This window comes from Ailuropoda melanoleuca, chromosome 9, assembly GCF_002007445.2.
Source record: "Ailuropoda melanoleuca isolate Jingjing chromosome 9, ASM200744v2, whole genome shotgun sequence".
NCBI classification, from domain to species: Eukaryota; Metazoa; Chordata; class Mammalia; order Carnivora; family Ursidae; genus Ailuropoda; species Ailuropoda melanoleuca.
In genome coordinates this window covers 39,586,172-39,604,461 of record NC_048226.1, presented here as the reverse complement: position 1 = coordinate 39,604,461, position 18,290 = coordinate 39,586,172, and the positions used below count along the sequence as shown (strand labels likewise).

The 18,290-nt window shown below is 40.9% G+C and overlaps 1 protein-coding gene across 4 annotated transcripts in view; it reads right to left on the bottom strand.

The window, feature by feature from the left end:
- The window catches only part of LOC100473935 (tripartite motif-containing protein 55), a 42,332-nt gene that overhangs the window by 3,290 nt on the left and 20,752 nt on the right, over positions 1 to 18,290 (bottom strand). The window contains exons 6-10 of one of the 4 annotated variants that reach the window (XM_019796546.2): positions 18,078 to 18,100; positions 17,850 to 17,974; positions 16,513 to 16,745; positions 14,868 to 15,155; positions 13,454 to 13,541 (exon numbers count right to left, since the gene is read on the bottom strand). In XM_019796546.2, coding sequence (XP_019652105.1) covers positions 13,454 to 13,541; positions 14,868 to 15,155; positions 16,513 to 16,745; positions 17,850 to 17,974; positions 18,078 to 18,100 — 757 coding nt within the window. The remainder of the gene's footprint in view (positions 1 to 13,453; positions 13,542 to 14,867; positions 15,156 to 16,512; positions 16,746 to 17,849; positions 17,975 to 18,077; positions 18,101 to 18,290) is intronic. The other 3 variants (XM_002916369.4, XM_019796545.2, XM_002916370.4) reach the window with 3 other exon arrangements.

Genomic DNA, 18,290 nt, shown 5'->3' with positions numbered 1-18,290 from the left:
TTATGTAAATCTGGGGACCCACCAACCATCTCAGCAAAGAAGTTCTATGCCAAGAGGTTGAGCCTGGCATAGAATCCCAGACTAACCACTTACTAGCTATATGACGGATAAGTCAGTTAACCTCTGACTTAAAAAACCAAGGTTTTTCTTTTTGCAAAATAGAGATGAGACCCTATCTCGCAAGGCTGTTGTAAGTACTGAATAAATAAAGTAATACACCTATAAAGCACTTTGCACATGCCTCGCTTATATTAAGTGTTTTTTTTAAATGTGCATTTCCTCCTTCCCTCTTCCTCCCTCCCCTCCCCTCCCTCCCTCCTTCCTTCCTTTCTTCTTACATTAGTGAAGACGCTCCCCTACCATGCAGGATCACCTGGGAACTGCCTATGAGGAACTATATACAACAGCAGTGACCCCTAGTAAGGAAAGACAGTTATATTTGCAATGCTCATCTTGTCAGAATTGGTATAGGATTTAATTCCTGTGGCACATTATAATCATGATTATCCATGACCTATCCAGTGTATTTCCAAGTAGCCCAACTTTATATATAGCTCTTTCCTAAAGGAAGAATGAGTTAAAGATTTAGAAACCTTCTTTCTATAAGTATAGCCCATTAAATCATAAGCAGACATTTTTCCTATAACCTTCCTCAAATAGAATGGTATATACGTATTCCTTTAAGTAGCTTTCCAAATGCTGGTTCTCTTCCATCACAGGAAATGCCATTTCTTGGGAATACAGATGTCCCATGAAGCTGAACAAAGGACAGAAAATGACAAGCACTGAACTTCCCTACCGGCTTTTGAGTTTGTCCTGCATTTCAGTCTACTTTGAGATGTGTAAAAAGATGAAGAAAGGATTATTAGTCCTTTATTCTAAATTTTACACATTTTTGTCAAGTGACCAAACAAACTTACAACCATCACCTAACACTATGCTGTATGTATCACCATGGGGCTTCAGATAATTCAAGAAATGAATTTTTGTCATAAAAAAAAGCAGGAAATGGACTAGGGAGGCAGCATTTTCCTGTCTCAGTTGCTATTCAGTCAAGATCCACAAAAGACCATAGAGGGGAGTGACATACATTTGCTTAGGAGAAAGACTACTTTTCTTAGATGAACTTGACCAGGAATGCCGGGTATTCATGAGCAAAATCCTTTCCTTGGATTTGTTTTCCCTGTTCTACCAAATGTTTTTTGAGAGGAAAAAAAATTAAAGTCAGATTATGGTATGAGGGTTTTACTCCATAGAAGAGTAGGGTGATGAGAGGTTCTTCCACCCAAAGCCGCATGATGTGCTGGCATCACCCTTGACAAGAGAGGTCATCTAGAACAATTTTTGTTGATGGGGATTAAGGAGCATGCATTCTTCCAGAGGCTTGTGGACATCTGTCTCTGTGCACAGGACAGTTCCAGATAATGGACAGTGTTTACTTGGTCTGAACTGTGTGGCTGAGTGATATTTTGACAAAAACTTGAGTTAGTTGCAACATTAAAAAATCAGGGGCAAGGAGGTAGAGAAATGGAAGCCCTTGTGCACTGTTGGTAGGAATGTAAAATGGTGCAGCTGCTATGGAAAATAGTGTGGCAGTTCCTCAAAAAATTAAACATAGAATTACCACATGATCCCTCAAGTCCATTTTTGGGCATATACTCAAAAGGGTTGAAAGCAGACACACACAGATATTTGCACGCTTATGTTCATAGGAGCACTATTCAGAATAGTCAAGAGTGGAAGCAATCCAAGTGTTCATCAATGGATGGATGGATAAGTAAAATATAGCATATACGTAGAATAGAATATTATTTGGCTCCATAAAGGAAGAAAATTCTGACATATGCTACAATATGGGTGAAACTTGAGGACGGTATTCTAAGTGAAATAAGCCAGTCACAAAATGACAAATATTTTGTGATTCCACTTGCAGACTACAAGAAGTATCTAGAGCAGTCAAATTCATAGAAACAGAAAGTAGGATGGAGGTTTCCAGAGGCTGGGGGAAGGAGGAAAATGGGGAGTTGTTTTTTAATAGGTACAGAGTTTCAGTTTTGTGAGATGAAAAAAAAATCTGGAGATTGGTTGTACAACAATGTGAATATACTAAGACTACTGAGCTGTATGCTCAGAAATGTTTATGATGGTAATTTTTATGTTATATGGGTTTTACCACAATTAAAAATTAAGAAAAAAAAATAGGAGACTTCACATTAAAATCTGGATTTGCAGGTTCTCTTGACAAAGCAGAAATGTAGCAATCCAGAACCTGCCCCTTGGACTGGGTATGCGCGCTCTCTCTCTCTCTGTCTCCCCTGATTTCCATCAAGCTCACTACTCCCTTTTGCCTCCTCTGCTGCAAGGCTGGTTTCAGCGGCCATTTTTCATTGTGCTTATATAGTTCCTATGCTCAGGAGTAAAGAGGAAAGCACACTAAATCTTGGATTTATGATTTTATTAACATTTTTCTTTTACCTGGCTTGCATTTTTGTTAATGTTACCTTTTTGGTCTCTAAGGACACGCAAACCTGTTGCTCTTAACCAAAGGCTAGTTTTTAGTAGGAAAGTGTCAAAGAAAAGGGCATGAAATGCTCAATGGAGTCTTTGGCTTGATTTTTATGCTAAATGCGATGATTTTTATTTTTTAAGCCAACATGCTTCTTGTGGCAAGATTCTTGACAATCAATGCATGAAACTGTCTTCAGTGCTCAGTTGAAGCCAGTTGTGTCCCTGGGCACTTAGCAGAGGGATTGTCACTGGGTGCAGTTCAGTGAACATGCTCTCATCTTAGCGTGGGGGCATAGTAGCAGCTCCCTTTACCTAAACGCATCCTGCACCACATGATTCACTGACTGAACAAAACCAAACAGATGCTTTCCTGATATTCATTCTGGCACAAATATGGGTAGTCACATTTAAGAGGGAAAATATTTTTTTAGCTGGCCCAAAGCAAAAGGGTGAGCTCTCTGATCAGTAACCAGTGCCCTCAGGCTCCCTCAAGGCTTCCCAGAGGCTCCATGTGGTGCCAGCCTCTGCTTTTCCCCAAATGATCATTCTTTCCACCACCGATGATCCTGGTCCATTATCATTTAGCTGCCTGTGTTTAAGTTCCTCAGCTTATCCAGGTGATAGTAATATATCTGATAAACTGAACTACGACTAAGACATTAATGGATGCTGATGTCTTAATGTACAGCCCTGCCACATAGCATGGAAATGTCTATGTCTTATCCTGAGGGACAACTGTGGTGGTCATGTCAGGCCATTGAAGGGATATTGGGGGCAGTGAGAAAATTTGTGTCCAAGCCCCCACCCTTGGGCCCCATCTCCTCTCTGCTGCTGTGAATGCCAATCACAAAATCAACCTGACAGAAGGATCTGGTTATTACTGTTTGTTAAATGCCAGTCCTCCTTGGCTAATTCAAAAGGACGCTTGCCCATCTATAATGAAATCCATTTGCCTTGAAGGAATGTGGATAGAAGGGTTAAAGCTAGACTTGAGGCTGCTGAGTGGGCAACCACCCTGTTTCTTGAACCTGCTAGGCTGGGTCACAGAATCAAAGCCAGATGCTGGGAACAGGTATGAGTAGGATTGCTGAGGTCATGCTTAGAATGCTTATTCAGAAAGATTCAAGCACTGGCCTGCTCCCTACGTAGCATTCCTGAACTGCAGGCCGTTGAATAGCTTAAGCCTTATGGATTCCAGACTGGAAAAGAGAGTACGTCCAAGAGCCTGAGCCAGGCATCTGTGTCTGAGGAATAAGTGGGTGCATGGTCTCTAATTCACAGCCGAGGGTCTAAGCCCTGGAAATTCTGCTGGGCAGGTCTTCCACCATGGGTGTTTCTCTCACAGGAATGCAGACATTTCTGCTTGGCAGCAGGGCAACTGAGATGCATTAGGAAGCACAGAGCTGTGTAAATATAGCATGCTGTCCATGAATGCTAGAGGAAGAAGAAAATAGGTACACTCTAAAAGATCTATAGAAGGAAAACACCCACTACAAGCATTTTTTTCTTGGGAGGATCTGCAGCTGTACACACTAAGTAAAGAAATGGGTGAAGGGAGGGGCGCCTGGGTGGCTCAGTTGGTTAAGTGTCCAACTCTCGATTTTGGCTCAGATCATGATCTTGGGGCCCTGGGATCCAGCCCTGAGTCTTTGGGCTGTGCACTCAGTGGGGAGTCTGCTTGAGACTCTCCCTCTGCCTCTGCCCCTCCCTGCCATACTTTTTCTCTCCTCTCAAATAAATAAATCTGAAAGAAGAAAGAAAGAAGAAAGAAAGAAAGAAAGAAAGAAAGAAAGAAAGAAAGAAAGAAGAAGAAAGAAGAAAGAAAGAAAGAAAGAAAGAAAGAAAGAAAGAAAGAAAGAAAGAAAGAAGAAAGAAAGAAAGAAGAAAGAAATGAGTGAAGGGATTTGATTTTGGGGCTTTGTTGTCACTAACTGCTGCTTCTTGCTAAGGGGAGAATAGAAACAAGAATAGTTTCCTCAGACTTATGAAACGAGAGGAAATTAAACCCATCCATTTTTTTCCTAACCCAGAGGAAGATTTATAGTATATACTGTTTGGTTTGTTTTAAACATGGTATTTAGGCATTGATGGGGTCGGCGTGGGGAGCAGGAAGAAGCTAAAACACTGGTATCACAGCCTGGCAAACACTGAAAGCCAGCCTTCTTCTCAGATATGGACCTGATGATTATGTGCTCAGTATAGAGTGTGTGTTCTCACCCACTATGAAAGAAGTACTGAATGACAACACTGCTAATTAGATCATTAATTCCTCACAGACAGGAGCTTCTGGGCCTTGTGTTAGACAAATAGGCCAAACAAATTCTCTTCTAGAGTCTTGGGAAGTTGATAGTATTGTTAGCCCAACTTATAGGTGAGAAACCTCAGGCTCAGGAAGGCTGAGGACCTTGCTCAAAGTAACTCTAACTAAAGTGCCGAGAATTATTAATAGTGACCACAAATCCAAAGAGAAAAGCTAGTGCGTTGAACGTGTGAGACTCACAGGAGGGGCCAATTCCACCATTGGAAGTCAGACTGAGAGAGGCAGGTTGGTCAGCAGTGTGGGGTGCAACTAAAGGATTGGGGTACTGTCATTGCAATGGTCAGCCACAGGCCTGCGAGCAGCAGAGGCCTAGAAACGACTTCTCTGCCCTGTGAGGCAGTGCCAATGCGTCAAGAGTGGTGAATCAAAGCAGGGGAGCCTCTGCGTCAGTCATCAACCCAGGTGAGGTGGGGATTCACTCACTTTGCCTAGATGTGAGCTTGGTGTACAGTATATTGCACGCTCACACTCCGTGGGGGCGGGGGGTACGAGATCACTGGGCTCTAAGCTCCTGCTGCTCTGTGACCTTGAGCAAGTTAGGCATCCTCTATGATCCTCCGCCATAAAATATGTAAGTGTAATGATTCCTACTGTACAGGGTTGCTGCGAGGTTTGAATGAGAGAACCTCTGTGGAAGACTTTGTAGGTGATAAAGCAACGGACACACACTAGTTACAGCACTACTGCCACATGGCATTGGTTTTCCAGATGGATTGACACGGTGGTGGGTTAATTCTTTGTGGGTGGTAGTGGGAGAAAAGGTATTTCATGGAATTCACTGAGATAGTAAACAAAGACAGAAAAAAATCCACATAATGTGCAATACTAGCAAGGGTCTTAGGTTAAATCAGAATAAGAAACAGTTTTAAGACACAGGAAGCAAAACTCAACTAGCTATGTTGTAACAACTCCCCCAGAGAGCTCTCCCTGGTGCCTGTGTTCCTGTTTTCACAGAATTATAGGGCTGCAGGCACAGGTTGCCAGGGGAAATGAATTCATGATACTGCTCACACACAACTTATATTTCCCTCTTTCAAATGAATACATCCATTTTAGCTTCCTATTAAGGTAAACTTTGCCAAGGATGCTATTTGATCCTGAGAAATATAGCTTAGAGTTTTAGTATAGATATTTTTTGTCCTTTTAGTAAAGCCCCCAAATTGACAGTTATTAGGATGTCACTTCCCCAACAGGAAAAAAAAAAAGGCCAGAAAAAGAATTGCAGTTGAAGAATATGAATGAAAAAGCATTAATAATGTTAATGTAATGGCTTCATTAAAACCTCCTTAAGAAAAACCTTACTCTCTCCTATAGCTTTTTCTATGTAAAATGACTGCATTTTATTATCATAACTTCTTATAATTGCTAGAGTTACTAAGCCCTAGACAGTGTTATGCAGTAAATGTAGGCCAGTTCTGAGCCCTGATCAATTTTCTCTCTATTTTTACCAAGGTTTATTCCAGCATAGTCAGGGCGCTGGCATATCAGCGATTTGTAAACTTGAATCTCCTAATTTGTAAAAAACACAAGCAGTCGCTCTCAGTAGGGATTTCTGTTTGAAAATAATTTGACACCCTGAATCCCTCAATTAAATTTAGAGAACATAGTTAAATTTTCATTCATTTCAGTTTGTTTTGGAAAATTAAATAGATCATTTCAAAGAACACGGGACCTGCAGTCACACTCATGGGAAATCATGTTCTTGGTCTCCTGCTTTATTTTTTTAAATGTTCTGTAATACCTTGTGAGATTAATCTCACTCAGAAAACCAGCTTTCCAGTGCTCTAGCATCCAACATCTCTGACCTCTCAGTCTCAAGTGGCAACTAGAGTTGATATTTGCCCTGGAAATCAGAATGAGGGGTCAAAGATCATTTGCATGAAAATAATTTTATCTTTTCTCATGTGACAACTGTGGAGACCCAGGATTCCACATGCTGCTTTTCCTTGGAACTTCAGCCTAATGTTCATCCTGATTTAGGAAAATATGAATATTTTCTAGGAGACCAAATCTTGGGATGATAAGAAATTCAGTAAGGTCTCAGATCTGGGGACACATATATTGGTTTCTGAGAACCTAGGAAATAAACCCTTCAAGAAAGGTAAAGAGTCTGCAAGCCCCTGCTTGTTAAACCATAGGCTGGCTGGCTTTCTTCCTTTTTTTTTTTTCCTTCCTTCCTTCTTTCCTTCCTTCCTTCCTTCCTTCTTTCCTTCCTTCTTCCTTCCCTTTCTTTTTTCTCCCTCCTTTCCCCTCCCCCATTCTCTCTCTCTCTCTCTCTCATGAAATGTTTTTTTTATTTTTCTCTGGGAGCACCTTTGTAACCTCACAGGATAACATTTATTGTACCTGAATTGGAGACTAAGATGGTATGGCCTGGTTTTCCTTGGTACTTCTGGCGCACCGGCCTTGACTTCCACACATGCCTTTTGCTATTTTAGAGTAAAGAGCTTAAAGGTGTAGGCGACCCATGTGGTTCCTAGGTTCTGTGCCTAAGCCCATGATATGCTAGATAGGAAAGAATTTGGAAACACTTGAGACGGTAGACGGGATCATGTGCACCTGCTTGTCAACACTTGGATTGGGAATCTTGGATATTCTTAGCCAAGAAGACAACTTGGTGCTGGAAGTCCCTGGCCCATGATAGGGTGACCTCTGCAGTTCTGTAAAAACTGGTTTAGATAAGACAAGGATTTAATTAGGGCCTAAGTGTGTCATGAAAATATACAGAGACATTAGCTTATACAGCAATTTACATCAGAACTAAAAATAGGACACCATAGACCAGTGACAACTAGTCATTGAATCATAAAGTTCAGCCTACTCACTTAAAAGCATTAGATAGGTCAGCTATTTCAGCTCCTGCTATGCTCGGCCCTGTACATTGCCGGGGGAGGAAGGGGAGACAGGCTGGTTGGACTGGGGCTATGAGGCCTTCCCTATTGCCAGACATCTGGTGTGCCTCAAGGATTGTCAACACCTTTCTTCTCTAGGCTCTCCCTACCTGCCTTCTAACTTTGCTAAGCTACCTTAAAAGATAGTACATGTGTGTGAGGACGCACTTATACCCATTAAAGCTGGCAGACACATACAAAAGAGGGAGATAGAAAAGAATTTTGTTTTGCTTAACACTTTTCTTGGGATAAATTCTTCAAGACAATAGAACAATGCTAAATGTGAATCCAACTAAACAGAGTTTCAAATGCATGAGGCAAAAGTGATAGCACTGCAAGAAGATATATACAAACCCACAGTTATAATCAGATATCTCAAACTTCTTCTCTCAGCAATTGATAAAACAAGTCAACAGAAAATCAGTAAGGGTATCATAGACTTGAACAACACCATGAATTAACTGACCTAATTGGCATTTATAGAACACTCACCTAACAACAACAGAAAATACAATGTTTTCAAATGCATGTGGAACATTCACCAAGGTTGATTGTATTCTGGGCCATAAAACATATCTTAAATTTAAAAGGATTGAGATCATATGAAGAATATTCTCTCTCCACAACAGAATCAAACCAGAAATCAAACAGAAGGATATCTGGAAAATCTCCAAATATCTAGAAAATAAACATGACTCATCTAAATAACTTATGGGTCAAAGAACAAATCCTAAGGTAAATTAGAAAATATTCTGAATTAAATGAAAGTGAAAATACAACATATCAAATCTTGTGGGATGCAGCTAAAGGAATGATTAGATGAAAATTTATAGCATTAAATGCTTATATTAGAAAATAAGGAAGATTTCAAATCAGTAATTCAAGTTTTCACCCTAAGAAACTAGAAAGAGAAGAGAAAATTAAATGCAAAGTAAGCATAAGGATGAAAATAATAAACAGAGATGAATGAAATAGAAAATTCACAGAGAGAGAGAAAGAGAGAGAAAAAACCAATAAAACCAAATAAAACCAACAAAGTGGAGGACTTACATTACCTGATTTAGAGACTTCTATAAAGCTATAATAATTAAGACAGTGTGGTATGGTAGAGAGACAAACATACAGATCAACGGTTCAAAATAGAGAGCCTGCAAGTAGACCTGAACATATATGGTCATTTGAATTTCTACAAAGTCATCAAGGTAATTCACTGGGGGAAAGCATAGCCTTTTCAACAAATGGTGTTGGAACAAATATTTATATAGAAAATAAGCTGACAAAAAAATCCTTGATTCTTATCTCACAATACAAAAATTAACTTAAAATGATCTTAGATCTAATTTAAGAGTTGAAACTATAAAAATTCTAGAAGAAAATGAGAGAAAATCCTTGTGATTTTTGAGCTAAGCAAAGATTTATTAAGATACAAAAAGCACAAAGCATAAAGGAAAAAATGACAAATTGAACTTCATCAAAACTAAAAATGTTTGCTCCTCAAAATACACTTAAGAACATGAAAAGGCAAACCACAGGGGAGGAAGGAGAGACAGGCTGGTTGGACTGGGGCTATGAGGGAGAAATACCTGCAAACATGTTTGATAAGGGAGTTTTATCCAAAAATATTTGCAAAACATGTTTGATAAGGGAGTTTTATCCAAAATAATGAGGAACTTTTATAACTCTCTATTAAGATAAACAACCCAAAGAAATCAGGCAATGGTGAACAGATACTTCATCAAATAGTAAAATGACTTAGAAGCACATGAAAAGATGCTAAACATCATTAGTCATTGAGGAAATGTAAATTAAATGACGTAGAATACACATCCGTTAGAATGGCTAATGTGTAAAAGACTGGCACTACCACCAGTGTGCAGGGAGGGGATTAACTGCAAAGGCACACGAGGGCACTTCGTAGAGTGATGGCAATATTCTGCATCTTAATTGTGGTAGTGGCTATATAAGGCATATATTTGTCAAAACAACTGCAACACTTAAAATAGGTAGATGTTTAAACCACATATTGTTCATCTCTTCATTCATCTAGTATTCTCTGGTTACCTCTACCGTGTACATTCTAAGAATTTGCTCTACTGGGCCACCCTTCGGTGAACTTTAGAGTTGAACCATCATGAATTTTATGGAGTTTATGGCATCAAAAGGGGTAATCGCCGCTGTGTAAACATTCAGCTGAAAGGGTGCCTAGGAAGAGATTTAGAAGAGTTTGGGAAATGGACATTTATGGAAGAGCTTCAAGGCAAGACATATATTTTGAGAAATGCCACGGTCTGTCTATTTCACTAAGAACCTGTTACTATTGTCTCTTAGCGTGGCTTGTGTCAGGACTGAGTCTGTAACCCTCTCAATGAAAACATCCTGAGACAATTTATAAAATTCTTGGTACTAAATTTTTCACTCTCTACATTGTAAATCAGTGAATCTTTTGAGTAGTTGCTTCATCTTCCCCAGTGAGAAAACTGAGGCTCAAAGAAAGTAAATGCCCAGAGTCAGTGCAGAGAAGCAACAGGACAGGAACCTAAGTCCTTTTTACTAATTTCATGCCCGAGACTTGGCAGAATTTCTACCCAATTTGTTTGTCTATTTTCAGGCTTGAAGAATGGAATGTGAAAGTAGATTCTCTATTCTTAAAGAAATAGCTATGTTATAGTAAAACTTCTAGGTTCTCTTATAACCACAACTTTGTACTCTGGTGAAATATATGAGTTGAGGTTCTTTATAGAGGCAGAAATTACAGAGATTTTAATGTCAAAGTCCCTATCCCCAAAACAATGAACTGTCATTGGGGTGGGGGGGGGGGATGGGAGGTCCTCTGACCTTGAGGCAGCTGCCATGGTCCAGCTCAAGTATCAACCAGAGCAGCTGCCAACTTAATCCACCAGATAGGAAGACATTTCTCTGGAAATCCCTGTTCCCTGAACAACTCCCATTAAACAGTTTGGACAAATTCTTCCACACAAGGCCATTAAGCCTCATTAAGGGAGGGAGGAAGGGGAATAGGGAGGGTCTTTCATTATTGCTGCTCCCACTTCTGCAAAAATCTAACTACCACATATATTCCCAATAAAATACTCAATCGTCCATGACTGTGGGTGGTGGGAATGGTCCTTGCCTGAACACCCAGGAGTAATTTGCATGTAAGTTGTATAGGAAGAGGAAAGACAATGGAGGGAAGCTGACTGGACCCAGAAATGGCTGCAACAAGGCATGCCCAGGAGATGAGGCTCACAGACACTGCTTTCCAAGGGCAGCCAACCCGCCTTCTTCCCACCTTATTACTGCCCTCTCCTCTAAGATTGACTAGGATGTGATGTCACCTTTTCAAAATAAATGTAAAAATTAATACATGAAGTAGGTCAAATGTTATTTCCCCCAAACTCTCTTTGCATTGACTGAGCCTACAGCAGGTATGGCCTAGAAAGGTGGAAACTTAGAGGGCAAGTTTGCAGCTAAAGACCAGGTCATGTCCAGGGGCTTTCACGGGGTTTTCTGGGAGAAATAGGATGTTACAGAATTCAAAGTGCCTCCTGCTGAAGAGTCTCTCTCCTATGGGATTCAGTTTTGCCACAAGGCTGAATCCAAACCTTGTTGAGAAATTTATCTTTTCAAGAATGAGGGCCGGGAAGGCAACAGTGATCCTCTGATCTAACAAAAAGCAGAATCCCAGTTTGCCACTAGTGGAGACTGCTGATGTCTGTTTTTTGCCATGACCAGTTTCTAACACATAATCTGCTTGTGTGATTAGGTGAAGAGAGAAGGTATGGGATAAAGTGGAGATTGTATGGTATCAGAAATCACAGGCAGCAAAGGCAAGGGCAGGTTTCATTGTGTGAATGGCTGTGAACAAAGCACCTGGAAATGGAACATTTGCCTTCTTAAAAATCTGAAGGTGACTGAAGTGAGTTTACAGATCAGTAGGTGAGGCTGAGATGCTTGAGATTCTCAGGCAACCTTATTCCCTGACACATAGTAAAGAGAGGTAAGACCACCTGGGGGCCAATGAGAACTTTTGTATCATATCCTAAATGTCCAGGGAAAGATTAATGATAAAGTGTGAAATTCCAATAAGGTAACCTTGCACTGGACAAATATTAATCTAGTGAGTTGGGTTCTGAGGTGGTGAAAGTAAAGCAGGTCTGCAAAAAACTCAGAGTCCAGGAATCTGGTACTATGGTGAGGTCTCTATTGATCTGTCCATATTCTTTGCAACAGTGAATGCCAATCACCCTACTGCAGAGTGCTTCCATGTGTCTCACCCTTATCTTAGCAGACAGGCATGTGAATGTTGGGGTACATGATGTGGGCTCAGTGGATGGCAGACAAGAAGCATGACTCTCCCCCTGCAGCCTCAGAGAAGCATTACAAGAATATATGGTAACAAAGCCTCAAACCTGAATTCTCAGAATGTAAACTGAACTCTTCAATTATTCAGATCCACAGTTATTCAGGATATTCCCATAAAATATGAGTTTTCTCTCTCCCCCATTTGCCCCACTGAGTCCATGGCCAATGCTTCCACCCACTACTCTTCACCACAAATAATGAGCCGACTATAAGGACACTAGAAACATTCTAGGGTACACATGTTTCTAGCTGACTGTTAGACACTGGGTCAGATCCGATTCACTCATAGTTACAGACATGACAGGGACCCATGGAGATCCTACTGTCATTGCTGAACAGACAGCTAATGAGGCAGAAAGGAACTGTGATGGGAGCTTCCAGAAGAGTCAATGTCAACCCAGGAAAAAGTCAATGAGCCAGAAATAGCTGAGGACTTTCAGCACCAGTCACTCTGAATTGCTTCTGAGCTACAGGCTCAGGGAGCTGGGCCTCAGGTCCAACAGGGTCATTTACTCAAAAGTACGTGAGGTTTGAATCTTTAAATATTATTAAAATGATAATCTTCAAAAGGCTGTTAAAGGATAATATGTCAGTTCTTATGCACATCTTATAATAGTAGTTAAGAAAAGCCTTGGCTATGAGAAAGGTATCTCAAAGGCTGTTGGCTTTATGACTTTTCTTTGGTTCTCATTCTTTATGTCTGGTGGATGAACATTGATCTTCCTGCTTTTTATTCATTCAGATCTCACCTGGCTGAAATCCCCTCGATGTTGCTGCACACACAATACCTTTCTCTCTGAGATCTCCTCTCTCACGTAAGACTGTAGGGTCTGAGGATTCGAAGAGAACTGAGAAGTCACCCGGCCCACCTGCCCACCAGCTCAAGAATTGCCTGTGGATCTTTGACAGGAGTCATCTGGCCACATCCTGGTTGCCTCTGGTGTGAGCCAATGAAATGTAGCTACTTAATCTATGGACACCCTATATATTCCTGAACTAGTCCTTTGCTGGGCCTCCCTCTACTTTAAGAGCAGTGAATCCTCACAGCACTTTTGAAACTGGCCTCCCCTCATGGCTGTTTTGGAGGGTCCACTCTTACTGGATGACTGAATAATTGCCCACTGAGTCACTGTTCTGAGTCAGGATTCCCCTCCATGCAGGATTAGATAACGGAGCAATTCTCCTCAGGAAGGCATCTTGAGGTGATTGCATTGTAGGGAGCTTGAAGCCATGAGTATTATCTAGAACTTGTTATTGTTCGATGACTGAGCCTGAGAGTTGGGGAGATATTTATCTCTGAGCCTATAGGGTAGGAACATTATGGAAGAAACTGCATGAGATGTTAGTTAAGGGAAAAGAAAATATTTCCTACCCATTAAAGTAAAAATCAAGCACTGAATCTGACGCCAGATGTAGTGAAGTATAAGAAAAGCCAAAAGTGCTAGGCAGATTGCTAACTCCTGTGAGAAAACAAGAAGAGAGCTTCACTGATATTATCACAAATAATATTCTTCATCATCATTTAGATGGATTTTGCATTTGGGTTTGGAGCCCTATTACATGCTCCTTTTATGGGGTTTTGCACCATCGTTTTCAGAAAACAGTTCCTCCTGACTCAACTTCTACTAAATATGTAAGAAATCCAATTAACTTTCTAGAAATAAAGTTCCCATAAATTTTCTAGAAAACTTTACTCTCCCTTTTTTAACCAAAAAACTACCTCAAAATGTTTCCTCACACCAATTATTTTTGTCATTTTTCATTTATGAAAATAAATATGACACAAAAGCATGTTACTTTCAGTTTTCCCAAAATAATTTCCCTTTATTACCTCATGAAATTAAGGTTCACTTGAGCAGATACAATCAAGACAGTAAGTAACTTTCTGATTTTTGAAAAATGCCGCTTGTTGTTTATAATCACCGATGACCCAGGAGCACAGAACCAGGGAATATTTCTTTGACATCCCATGTCTGGGCAACACTCACATCCACACATCATTTAAGAATGTTCATGAATGTGGAGCAACCATGAGCATTCTTCCTTGTGAAGAAATTATAGAATATTTCTTCTAGGGACTCTTTGAGCCATGCAAACATCTAACCCATTGTAGGAAAAAGACATGGCCTTCAAAGTACGTTATAAAAAGGAAGAAAAAAAAAAGGTATTAAGTCACCCTTAAAAAAACTTCAATGTAGGAAAACCTGTGCTTTTCTGCTCCCAGCAGCACATGTTTAGGAAGCGCTGGTTTAATCAAGCCAAGACGGTCTTTTTCTAGCCAGAGCCAGCGCACTCCCAGAATCCATGAATCAATTAGAGGTTATTTTTCAGAGCGGACTTAGAACTTAGTTCAAACGTGCTCCTTCACGGTTGCTGGGAATGACTCAAAAGCAGGGGATTAGTCTTTGGAAGCCCAGGGAGGACAAAGAAAAGGCTGAGCAAGGGCAAGTGGCCTTGGCAAACGGGAACCTGGGCCAGCAGCCAGGCACCGCAGACAAAGCAGCTTCCAACTGCATGCATCAGGGCCAGGCGTGCTTGTACCCCCTCCCCCGGGAAGCCAGGTGTGGGGCCACCACGTATGGGTAGAGTGAAATCAATCTGTTCTCTTTTTTGTTTTACCAGCCTTAAAAAAAACAAGCCCAAACTGAAGGCTGAGTTGTTTCTGTGGTTTTCCCACAACCAGGGTTTGTTTCTGCCCCCTGGGAAACCCTTCTTTCTTGCTGTGACCCCAGCAGGACGCTAGGTGGCATGGGGGAGCATTCCGACACAAGAGCATCGACACTAACCTGAGAAGTAGCTGCAGGTGAACTAGTTTCCTTACCACTCACTGCTGCGCTCTCACTGGCTGCAGCTTCTGCCACTTCTGCCTTCTGCACATTCGAATCCTCAGAACCAGGAGGCCCTATGTGTCCCCGACCTTCGCTCCCTGGGGTGGGAGGTGGGTTGGTGGTGGCTTTCCGGGTTTGGCCTTTATACCAACTAGGGTAAAACAAGGGATCCGCAGTGTCCGTTGCTGCAGGGACTGGAGTTTCAGACTCTGTGGTCTGCTGAGAGCCAGTGGGCACAACCTCCCCCTTAATCGGGACAGATACATTCAAAAGTAAAAAAAGAGGAAGAAGAAGAAGAAGAAAAAGCAGTCGATTTTAGTTCCCTTTGGGTTTGAAACCTGTGAGCTCTCTGTGCAGTGCTGATTAGCGCATGTCTAGTTCATCCCACCCTCTGCAAGCGCTCAGGAAAGGAGAGCTGCCAGTGCCCCTCTGTCTGGGCACCTTCATGTGCCCCCTCTTCTTCTCTGCACTCGTCCTTCACTAGATGGTAGCCTGGACAGACAGACAGCACATGCCTGAAATGAAGGTTGCTTATAAAATATCCGATATATGAGAAAGGTCAATATATGTGCCAAGATTAATATTTTGACATTCCAGGTGAACTCCCCAAACCTCTTTCCTAAAATCTCAAATTGATCTTACTGGTCAAATCCAACTCTCTTTTAGTTACCACACCTCTTTCAAACTCAGTGCAATTAGTATACCCAGAATTTCAAGAATCTAGGAACCATAAATAGTATTTCACCCTGGTTTCCTATGGAGACCAAGCATAGAATATAATTCTATAATTCAGAGTCTCCCCTCTGAGGTTTTGTTTCGATAGACAATTTGAACCCACTTTGAAAGCAGGTGCAAAACCAGGGCACCTTTTTGACGAATCTACCATTGCCCACAAACTCCACAGGTCGAGGAGGTGTCATGAAGTCAGCATAAAGGCTTGAAAACTGGACAGTGACATCTTAGAAACTAAGGGTCAGCCAGATACAGAATTTGGGATGAGTTATCTCCTAGGAAATTTCTACAAAAATTCTGTTAACACATAATCTCGTCAAATGACAGATACATAGAAAATTTGACGTCATTTGTTTGCCCACTTAATGAAAAATATAGTTGTATGTCAGGGTCGCGATAAGGACATAAACTAGTATGACTTCTCTATTTACTTCCTTTATTATCTACAGAAAATTCAAAGTGCTGAATTTTTATTTCTCACCTCAGATTAGTTCTCACCCTGTACCTCTTATCTGTTTTCAGAGCAGACCCAATCTTCATGACATTGGCTGTCTATGAACTAGCATGTTACACACATACCCGTCTCCCCTGCACACAAAATTTCCAAACATTGCCTCAGATTTGAAGGTGGTAATGGTGGGAAAATTGTGTTAAACTCAGTCTCACCAACCAATTATAACAACAGCAAACCTGTTGAATCACCTAGAGGAACTTCCCGCCTGACATTGTGACTGCTCTGAATTCTTTTGTCTTCCACATACAAATGTCTAACCTATAGCTACCCTTTTCTTAAGGCAGAATAAATCATTTAGGCTATTCAGCGAGGAGGCACACCTGTGCGTCCTGTAGGAGGGGATTGGTGAGTGGTTACCTGTGTCACTGGGGCATCTGCAGCGGGAGGCAGGGCTGGAGGTGGCTCTGGAGAGGAAACCGGAAGTGCCCCTGGGGCAGCCTGGAGCTCGGAGGCCAGCTGAGAGGGCTCCAAGGCTTTCTCCGGGCTTTCATCTTCTCCTGACGACTCTGTTCGAACGTTTTCTACCTCCTCCCCGTCTGCTTCCCCTCCTTCTCCTTCTCCTTCTTCTCCCTCTTCTTCATCTTCATCTTCTGGTAAGGTAATGTGTTTTTAAAAATCATTATAATTACCACTGCAGCTATGAAATCAATTAATGGCCAGTACTTACAGCGAGATTAAGGTCAGGGCTAGGGAAATCTTCTCCATCAGACTTGGGACTATGGCCCAACTATGCCACATTCTAGTTAAATGTGGGCTGGGTTTGTCACTTACTTATCTGTGTCAAATTAAATGGAAATGCAACTCTCTTCCCTTTCTCAGAAAACATACAAAACCCTGTCTTGTTTTAATATCTTATTTCCTCTGTTCAGTGAATGCTGACTTTTGCCATAGTTAATGCCATGACTCTTCCTAACACATTGATCTTAATATTCCCTCAGGAAATATTAAGGAGAGACAATATTAAGTAATTTTTAAAAGAGATTCATCCTGGATATTTGCTTCTAAAGTTATATCTGTACACACTGATACAGATTCATGGTTATCAGTGGTCTAGCCAAGGAGTCTTGTCATCTAAATGGGCTAGGATGAATCAAGACAATCAAAGTTTTGGTTATTTTCCTCTTTTCAATTATTTTATGAGGACAGATTTTCAAAAGGGTGATCTCTGGACCAAATGGTAGAGATGCATTTATAACTCATGAAATACAGCTGGTCAGAGAGAGCCCGTTTTGTTTCCAGGTGTGGCTTATTCTGTGACTCATCACTATTCTTGCCCTCTAAAGTCTGATTAAGTGGATAAGCTACAATATCTATCCAAATGTCTTCTTACATTTTTTTAAATCTCATCCTTAACCTTGCATTTGATGACACTTCACGTCATTGTGGTTAATGCCTTGTGTAGGGTTGATGTTGAGACATCATTATCACCATCAATTATTAAGTATTTGACTACTCGGAATCAAATGCCCAATAATGGCATTATAATAGGCACTCTGCTCTGCAAAGCTAGATAAACACTGTCAACCAACTACATGAGTCTGTAATGAAATAGAGTTTCACATTGGATTATGATCCTTGTATAATTGTCAACATCCATTCTGGAGGTGATTCTGAATCCCCTTTTCCCCTGCTGAGCCCAGCTGCAGCTCTCACACACCTGCAACTTTGGCCCAATGGTCACAAGAAAAACAAACCTCTGTAAAAATCAATTTCGCGGATGATTTTTTCTTCTCTATTGAGGTTGACTGTGAAATGGTTCATGTTCTCATAACCATGTTCTATTTTCTCCATCTGAAATGCCTTCGATGCTTCAGAAATTCTGCAACAAAGACAAGTTGCCACTTTCTGTCACTGTCTAGTGTTTGATAGCCTTGGGTAAAAATGAAAAGTATGCATTTTTCCATAAAATGAAAATTACTTACTTTTGTAACAGGGTTTTGGCATTCTGCGAAAGCAAACAAAAGACAGACCTACTTAAATTCTTTTCATCAAAGACTTAATTCTTTCCTCTGCTGACTCTGAAAATCTTAGAGTTTCTAAATGCTGTGAATAACTGCTGTTTTATGCCAGAACCCTCTTATGTTTAAGTGATATCGTGGTCCCTTAAATATATGCTTATGAAGTTGTTTAAACAG